This window comes from Scomber japonicus, chromosome 10, assembly GCF_027409825.1.
Source record: "Scomber japonicus isolate fScoJap1 chromosome 10, fScoJap1.pri, whole genome shotgun sequence".
NCBI classification, from domain to species: domain Eukaryota; kingdom Metazoa; phylum Chordata; class Actinopteri; order Scombriformes; family Scombridae; genus Scomber; species Scomber japonicus.
In genome coordinates, this window is record NC_070587.1 from 36,278,343 (window position 1) to 36,288,071 (window position 9,729).

Here is a 9,729-nt window from a genome sequence, read left to right on the forward strand (position 1 = left end):
CTGTCTGTTTAAATGTTCTCCTTCTCTGCTTAGGTGATTTATTGATGCTGTTCCTCCACATCGCCACCCAGTGTTCAGATTCATCAACGCAACACTTCAACCTCATCAGCTGATCAGTTTCAGCCTCATGATGACTTTGTTGTGATTTGGCCTGAGATTGATTGATGGCAGTCATCAGCCACCAGCTGCCCAGAGTCATCTGTGTCTGTCCCAACAATCTGCTGGTGGACATTAGTGGTGAAGGAGGAAATGGAAAACTGTCATTCTGGCTTTAATAGAAATATAATATAGTATGTTGAGGTTTTATGAAGAACATTTGCAGACTGATCTGTTGTCACCATCTCTGTCAACACAGGATGAAACTAAACTGCTGAAGAGTTCAAGAAGATTCAGATCACAGATAAGAAGGAAGAGAAAAGAGACAGATGTGATGTCTTATTGCCCCCCCCCCACCCAAAAAAAAGCTTCTCACAGAGTGAATATATCAACAAGCTCCCATCACATGTTCAGCTTTTTATTTTTATCATATATTCATATCAGCATATAAAAATCAGACTTAGCAGCACAGAAACAACCTCCTTTAGAGAAAAATGTGCTTTTGCATATTTAGTTGAACCTGAAAACATCTTCATGGAGATTAAAGAACTGAACTGTAATGTTTAAACATAGAAGATGAAGATTTGATTCATTTGGACGCTGAAGCTTCATATTAGCTTCCCACATATGGGAGATTATTAGTGACAAAGTCAATGCTGTGTGTATTCGGTCATGTGTCTATGTGTCTATAAAGGTATGATTTATAGAGACAGTTACCGTAGCAATATTACCTTCAGGTTTGGTACATCACAATCCGTGTGCTAAATAACATATTTACATTTTCTCCTCCCTGTATTTTACACACTGGAGTTGAAACCCCTCATATTACATATTCATTATTAACGTACTAAATGGACAGCACGTATTATCTTACACAGTTGCAAGGCGCAAACCTCAGTGCCCTGCATTAGTAGTAACAAGAAGACTTTGCTACTAAAAACACTGTAATGTTGAAACATAGAAGATGAAGATTTGACTCATTTGGACGCTGAAGCTTCATATTAGCTTCAGGTGAAAGCTAAAGATGAAAATAGGTAACTTGAGACAGTGAAACAGTCAGCTGTTATACGGTTTCATCTTCACACTCAGCTTAATTTGAGCAGTCTGGAAAGGTGTGGATCCACCACACGGAGGGCAACAATAAAAAAGGAGCTGGCATCACTTCCTTTTCTTCGCACCATGTCGATCACTTTACGAGCTTTGTCCGCTCGCGTTTCTGTTCTGGCCGACTCCATTTCACCATCATTTATAACACCAAACTCAAGAAGTTTATCCAGAAGCTGGTCTAGATTAGGTTCAGACACTCTGCTAACAAACTGTGTCCGAGCCTCCTTCAGCCTCTCCTCTGCTGGGACGATGTCCTCAGCTGGTTGAATCCTCTGCTTGGAGTCTGTCCCCTGTTGGGAGATTCTTCTGCTGGGTTGGTTCCCCCTGCTGGGAGATTCCTCTGCTGTGCTGCTTTCCCCCACTGTGGCAGTGTGCCCTGCTGGGATGGTCCTCTGTGGATTTCCACTTCTTGGACCTGGAAGAGAACCAGAGACTGTTGTTTAATAACCCAACAGTCACTTTTAAACAGAGACCTTTTCAAAAATGATGAACATTTGATCAAAATCACTATGTGGCAGGAGACGGGGGCATTGGTCTATCCAGATAGCTGGGTTTCCACAAAATGAATCCAAAAAAGGTCTGTCTAGAGGAGCAGTCTGTAGCTACTGCCTCAATGTTTGGACATATTAACCACCTGTATGCCCGTATATCTGACATGTCTGAGATGGCTAACATCATGCTTATGCTCATTAAAATGCAGAGCCACACTGTCATTCATAACATACTTTCTAAAATGTATTTCAAGAATCCTCAGACACTTTAACCTACTCGGGACGTTGTGGATCGGTGGAAGGAATACTTCTCCTCAATCCCACCGACACGCCTTCCGGTAAGGAAGCAGGGCCTGGGGACCCGGGTGTGGGCTCTCCTATCTCTGGGGCTGAGGTCGCCAAGGTGGTCAAAGAGCTCCTCTGTGGCAGGGCCCTGGGGGTGGATGAGATCCACGTGGACATTGGGGGCAGTGCCTCTGGATTGGCAGACTGGGGTGGTGGTCCCTCTTTTTCAAGAAGGTGGACCGGAGGTGACACTCTTCAGCCTCTCTGGTAAGGTCTATTCGGGGATGCTGGAGAGGAGGGTCCGTCGGATAGTCGAACCTCGGATTCAGGAGGAGCAGTGTGGTTTTCGTCCAGGCCGTGGAACTGTGGACCAGCTCTACACCCTCTGCAGGATCCTTGAGGGTGCATGGGAGTTTGCCCAACCAGTCCACATGTGTTTTGTGGACTTAAAGAAGGCATTCGACCGTGTCCCTCGGGGGAGTCCTGTGGGGGGTTCCCCAGGAGTACGGAGTATCGGACCCCCTGATACGGGCCCTCCGTTCCCTGTATGACCGATGTCAGAGCCTGGTCCGCATTGCTGGTAATAAGTCGGACTTGTTTCCAGTGAGGGTTGGACTCCGCCAGGGCTGCCCTTTGTCACTGATCCTGTTCATAGTCTTTATGGACAGGACTTCTTGGTGCAGCCAGGAGTAGACCCGCTGCTCCTCTGTGTTGAGAGGAGCCAGATAAGGAGGCTCGGGCATCTAGTCAAGATGCCTCCCGGACACCTCCCTGGTGAGGTGTTCAGGGCACGTCCCACCGGGCTGGCCTGGGAACGCCTCGGGCTGGACGAAGTGGTGGGGAGAGGGAAGTCTGGGCCCTGCTGTCCCCGTGACCCGACCTGGTTGAGCGAAGATGGAACGGAAACTTCGGAAATCCGAAGAATACGGGGAAACGTGACGGTTACCATTGCAACACACATTGGATAGATGAACCTTGTAACCTTGACAAGTGGTTAATATCGGGCTAACTCAACGTCTTAATTTGACCTTTTCAGTGTTATCAGCTCAACGGGCGAAAGGGGACCGGCTATCTGAACTGAAATGAGGCGCGAAGCTAGGCGAGGCGGGGTGGTTGGGTGAAAATTAAGTGCTATGATTGGCCAGAAGCACTATCTATCAAAATCTCCCTGCAGAGTCCAGGTGCAAAAGACTTTGACAATACCTAATCATAAATATCATCTGTATAATAAACAACTCTTTTACTTGATTCTCTGGTCTCTCCTGATTGAACTGGGGGCAAACCATCAGACATGAGGTCAAGCATCAAGTACTGCAGCAGAGTGAAAGCTTTACCTGTCAGTTTCACCTTCCAATTCGACATTTGTGTCCCCTCTTGGTCTCGGACCATCAAAGTCACTTTCTTTTGTTGTGTCGTGAGGAAAACCTCAAACGTTGGGAAGAAGTTTGGTCCAAGCTTTGTGCGAAACTGTACACGCTGAAAACCAGAAGTAAAGCATCATTTTATAGTATTTTTTTTTATCCCCCTCTCTCCTCGTTTTTCTTTCCCCTCTTTTCCCCTCCGTCCTTGCTCAGTCATCCAGTTCTGTCTTGTTATGTATTGTATGTTGTATATGTACGGACGGGTGATTGCTACAATTTCAATATACTTGTACTTGTACTTGTTATAATGACAAATAAAGCCATTCCATTTCCATTCCATTTTCATACCTGTTGTAAATGTTAACATCCAATAAAATTGAACATATAATAATAAAGTTTGATACCATTAAAAGTGTATCAGACTCACCTCAGGCTGAATTATGGAGGCTTCAGGTTCACAGTGAATGCTGTAGATTTGACCAAGGATGAGATCACAGTCAGAAGAGATCTCAATGTTCTTAGCTGCTCCTCGTTGGGCGGCAACCTTCAGTAACACAGCATGATTATTGAGGCGTTTATTCACAGTAAGATGGACAATGAATTCTCTGAGTTATTCATATTCTGTTATTGTACATATGCTGGACATCTAGAGATGAATCTAGACATGTTGTAGGTGGAAATAAACAAGTGTCCCTCACTGCGGTGGCATCGTATAAAACTGTAATGTTTGTTTCTCCTTTTATCTCTCCATGAGATAAACATGAATATGAAAAATAAATCTAAAACCAGAAAAGTAAAATGTCATGGTGGCATTAACACACTGCCATATTGAATATAGATTTCTATATCAATTTAGCCCACAGTTACATTATACTACATTTGATGGTGGAATCACAAGTGACACTGTGGCAGACAATAATAGACTCTAGAGATTATGTCAAAACAAACAAAATAAAATACTAAAGTAAAAACCGAAAGCAAAACATTATTGTCATGATGTCCAGTTCAGACTTTTCTTACCACAGCTTGAAAAGGTTTAAGAGGTATAGAGAAGAGAAGCAGGACTGTTGTAGAAGCAGCTGTGGTATAAAACAAGGCTGATGGTAAGCACATACTGTATGACGGATACTTTTACCTCGCTCAGAGGAATGTTGCTCTGCAGCAGAAATACATCAAGTATTTGATCATCATCATCATCCGGAGGTCGGAGGAACAGCAGAACCTGGCCCCTGATTGGTCGTATGATGTTCACAAACCTCATAACAACGTCCCAGACGAGGCCCAGGAGAGAGAAGTGAGGCACGTTCACAACCACATGAGTGTCTGTAATCTCTAGCGGCTCCAGGATGCTCATTCCATCATCAGTGATGTGGACGACAGACAGCAGACCTTCAGGGAGCGGAGCTGTGAAAACACATTTATGTTATTAACAACAACCTCAATATATGTCAGTACTCATTTTACTTGATGTGTAGTATTCTCAGTTTGGTCAGTGAGGAATTAAACAGTTTGGACAGGCTGGACAAATCATCCAACACAACTGTCAGTGTTGGTGGGTGGGAAGCCGGTGACGGATTTTGAGTCATCTTGAGGAGAAAGATTAAAAATGTTCTCTTTTGACACAAAATCAGACTTGTATGAAATGAAGAAAGATTAAACTTCAATGGACAGTCTGGCTTTAATTGAACGGGGCATGTGGGTTCTTTTACTATCATAGCTGTAAACCTGAGCAAACGCTGTATTGCTTTACAATGTCATTCCCAAAAATGTTATGAACACATTTATTTCCCCAGATGATGAACCCTTTTCACTTTCCTCATCGGCCTCTCTCAGGATAACTGTACATGTTTAGCTCAGACGTTGGTGAGATCAAAGAACTGATAAATCATCAGTGTTTGTTCATCTTGTGGTTGTAGTGAACTCTGCAGCCTGTAGGAGGCGCTAACAGGAGTCTTATTATTGTTTTAATAAAACCAACAAAGCACAATAATCATCTTACCATCCATGATTTCACAGTGTGGCAGGTGGAGCTGACTGACAGCACCGTCAGGACTGTGGATGTTGAACAGCGGACCTGCAGCCGTCTTGCCAGCTGGTTGTAGAAGTCTTTCGTCCCATTGGACAGTCCTGTACTGTAGCTCCGCCTCCTGAACCGTACCAAACACCAGTCCAGTCAAAGTACACCTGAACACACCTGGACCAGGACAGCTGAACCTGGAGGACACAGAGGAGCTGATCACACAACACAAACCTTTTCTTGGTTTGAATGAATAAAAAGTAAAGTTGCTGCAGTGTTTCAAAAGCTGGAGACCAAACTGAGCAGCTGGATGAGATGTGAGTGAAGCAGCAGCTGCAGGAGTTTGAAGTGAAAGTGAAGCGTCATCACTGAAAGGAATCGATGAGGTTGAGGGTTGAATATTTGACCTCAGCTCTGAAGTATAACTCCTCCCATCTGACAGAACTGAACCTGAGATACAACGAACTGTCTGATTCATCAGTGAAGCATCTGTTTTAGTTACCTGTATGAAATCTTTGCAGACTCAGTCAGCACTTTGGGTGTGAAGTCCTAAAATGGAGAAAGTGACAGCATTAGTTAGAGAAACTGAGCAGCTCATCTTCACAGTGGTACAGCTGACAGGATCCTCACTGCTTCGTTTCTACTCCACCTGCACTCTTTACTGTTTAGTCATCACTTCTTTAACTTTACATTGTGCAGTGAAATGATGCTGCTAGACTACGTTAGACAGCAGCTGGTGGCTTCACAGATGAGTGAGAGGAGAAGAAACGACAGCTTGAAGATCACACAGATGACAGCAAATCAGGTTTGAGAGTGCTGAATGAAAAATGGACATTTGTATTGGTTGTACCTGCCGGTAACTGATCCCAGTCACATTCTCTCTGCACTCAAGCTGCTGCTGCTGTTTCAGCCTCTCTGGATCATCAGGATCCAGCTGATCCTTTGTGCTGGATGTGGACGGATCAACTGGGAGATTAGAGGATGTGGAGAAGAAGACACACAGCAAATGTTAAAGTTACTTCTAGACATGAAGCTTGTGGCCCAGTGGGCAAAGACACAAAGAGAAAGCTGCAACACAAAGTCCCAGTTTAGGACTGGACAGAGACTTTGTCCACATGTCTCCTGTTGGTCTCTACTGGAAAACCTTCAATAAAGTCACTTAAAGACGACAAACACAGTCACGTTTCATTAAAGACCCAAAACCAGTTAAAGTGGATTTACAAAGTGTCCATAAAGAATATTTTGATTCCTTTGTTTCAATCATTACAGTGGAACAAACTGTCTAAACAACATTTTAAATCCAAACTGAAATTCAACTGAATTCAACTTCTTGCAATGAGGCAACACAACATCTTTCACAACAACAGATCAGAATAGTCCCCAAGAGTGCAAGGTGATATCTTCTAGTGTTGTGTTGTCTGACCAAAATATTGACTTCATGGATATAAAACAGAGAAAAACAGGAAATGGCTGCGTCCAAAAGTAACAAAATCCTCCTACCAGCCTATCTGCCACAAAATGAGTCAGAGTCAAACCTCACTTTAAAGATTTTGTGATCACAGCGGTTCCTGATTCCCAGACCAACTTGAGACTGATCATGGGGCTCTGACAGAGATGGAGCTGAGCAGAACCCTAAGGCTGCATTCAGACATTAGCCCTGGATGAAAACACGCAGCCCTCTCATCTCTCATTCATCTGAATGGAGGCAACGCAGCAAGCTACACAAACACAATGCAGGCTCGTCCAATAGAAAAGCTGAACCTGGTCCAACTTGTGCTGCAACAAAATGTGACATCATCCAACAAGAAACTGTGTTGATAGATGACAAACATGCAAAGACACATTCCTGCTGGATTCCTTTGTAATGTGAATGCTGCATTTCTATTACAAACAACTATGCAGTGTTTAGTGTGTGATAAAGCATCAAACACATGATTAGTGTTCCCAGCTAGTACTTCCTGTCTCACCTGAACCTTAACAACACACCGTACCAACGAAGCCTCCTGTGTTGTTTTCACTCTGAATCCTGATAAGTGAACAAACGCACCATGGTGCATTCAAAGTGGAATAAAAACTGGTGGACAGAGCCAAGTCACAAACATACTTCAGTTCACAGACACAATCTCAACTACTCGTCTTTAGATGTGTATTTTGTCACAATCACACTTTGAAGCGGTCACAGTCTCAACACTCACGTCCTTTATGTGTGGCAGGTGTAGCGCTGTTCCGTCTGTCCTCCACCCTGCAGGAATAAATACAAACACAGCAGTTATCTGGACTGGCTTATGAAGAGGCTTCAAATAATCAGACTGTATCTCTTCACTAAAGATAACTCTGTGATTCCACACCACCACCAAGCTGTTCATCATCATCTGGACTTTCCAATCCAGCTGTGACTTAATTAAGTGTGGACTAATCTGAACTTGTGGTGCGTCCCACAGCACAAATGTAGCTCAGTAATATTAATATTTACACACCCAGAAAATGTCCTCAAAGGGAAAATCAAGGTTGCTCACATTGAGGTAAATGACTGAAGTATATTTGTGCTCTCAGTAGAAACAGTCTCTTACTTTAAGTCTGAGGATCCAGCTTTATGAATGACGTCTGGAGGATGATGTTCAGACACACAGGTGGATACTGGAGACTCTGATTTCTGCTCTTCCTCCACACAAACTCTCTTCTTCTGGTTTCCAGTCAGTGTGACTTCTGAATATTTAGAATCAGTGAACCTAGACACATACAGTAGATACACTGATATATTTCAGACACTGACATCAGGAAATTACATCATATCAAATGATTATACAGTTAGAGTTGGAAGAAAAGGCTCTGCTGTTTGACGGAGCCTCAGCAGGAAAATGAATCACCTTTTAATAAACATTTTATACATGTCATTATTATTAAACCTTTATTTAACAAACGTGAACATGAAATCTCAGATCAATGAGCTGTGATAAAAAGGAGGTTGGGGTGATGGAGAGTAATCAATGATGAGTGTGAGCTTATACACCTGAACAGCTGTATGAATATGAAAGGATGTGATTGGTGAGCTGGTGGCCAAGAAGCTGATGAATGAGCCAATGATGGTGAAGCATGAATGAAACAGCTGATGCCAATCACTTAATGACCATATGACTTCAGTGCTCCTTTCTCACACCTTCACTGTACCTGGAAATACTGGATCTGTGATTGGTGCTGACTGGATCATCCTAAATATCACCTCTGAGACAAAAACATGAGCTCACCAATATGACTGACTTCACCACAGTACTGACCTCAGAGTCTCCAGTCCACAGTCTGGACTCTCCAGTCCAGCAGACAGCAGCTTCACTGATGAATCAGACAGTTTGTTGTAGCTCAGGTCCAGTTCTGTCAGATGGGAGGGGTTGCACTTCAGAGCTGAGGCCAAAACTTCACAGTGAGTCTCTGAGAGTCCACAGTTAATAAGTCTGTAATGACACAAATATTCCAACATATGTTATCATGAAAGAGGAAACTTTATATTTACTTCATGCATTTGATGATCAAACAGTTTGTGTGTCTGTGTATGTCTGTGGGTATGTCTGTGTGTGTGTCTGTGTATATGTGTGTGTGTGTGTGTGTGTGTGTGTGCGTCTGTGTGTGTATGTTTATCTGTGTGCGTGTCTGTGTGCGTATGTGTGTCTGTGTATATGTGTGTGTGTGTGTGTGTGTGTGTGTCTGTGTGTGCGTGTCTGTGTGTGTGTCTGAGTGTATATGTGTGTGTCTGTCTGTGTGTGTGTGTGTGTGTATGTGCATTTAAGTGTGTGTGTATGTGTGTGTTTAAATAAGTGTATGTGTGTGTCTGTGTGCGTCTGAGTGTGTGTGTGTCTGTCTGTGCGTGTGTGTGTCTGAGTGTTTATGTGTGTGTGTGTGTGTGTGTTCGTGTGTGTGTGTGCCTGAGTGTATATGTCTGTGTGTGTGTGTGTCTGTGTGTGCATGTCTGTGTGTGTGTGTGTGTCTGTGTCGCAGTGTATGTGTGTGTGTCTGTCTGTTTGTGTGTGTGTCTCTCTGTCTGTCTGTGTGTCTGTGTGTGTGTGTTTGAGTGTGTGAGTCTGTGTGTCTGTCTATGTGTGTCTGTGTGTGTGTGTCTGTGTGCATGTGTGTGTGTGACTGTGTGTGTGTGTGTGTGTGTGTGTGTGTGTGTCTGTCTGTCTGTCTGTGTGTGGGTGTGTGTGTGTCTATGTCTGTGTGTGTGTGTGTGTGTGTGTGTGTGTGTGTGTGTGTGTGTGTGTTCTGAAGCATCAATATCAATGATCAGACATTATTCATTAAAACATTAAATAATAATAATAAAGAAATATTTCTCCTTCATCAAGTAAACTTGATGAGTTTGAAACAGAATATTTAGAAC

General features: G+C 43.4%; 1 protein-coding gene and 1 long non-coding RNA gene across 2 annotated transcripts; both read right to left on the reverse strand.

The window, feature by feature from the left end:
• Positions 1-1,012: 1,012 nt before the first annotated feature.
• On the reverse strand, positions 1,013-5,842 carry LOC128367001 (NACHT, LRR and PYD domains-containing protein 1a-like). The gene is made up of 5 exons (XM_053327759.1): positions 5,340-5,842; positions 4,476-4,744; positions 3,768-3,884; positions 3,314-3,455; positions 1,013-1,618 (listed from the first exon to the last, which is right to left on the reverse strand). The coding sequence occupies exons 1-5, from the start codon at positions 5,833-5,835 to the stop codon at positions 1,182-1,184; spliced, it is 1,461 nt and encodes a 486-aa protein (XP_053183734.1). The 5' UTR covers positions 5,836-5,842; the 3' UTR covers positions 1,013-1,181.
• A 15-nt stretch (positions 5,843-5,857) lies between these two features.
• Positions 5,858-7,581, reverse strand: LOC128367070 (uncharacterized). The gene is made up of 3 exons (XR_008321908.1): positions 7,553-7,581; positions 6,208-6,323; positions 5,858-5,906 (listed from the first exon to the last, which is right to left on the reverse strand). It is a non-coding gene; the product is annotated as an uncharacterized LOC128367070 (long non-coding RNA).
• Positions 7,582-9,729: the final 2,148 nt, after the last annotated feature.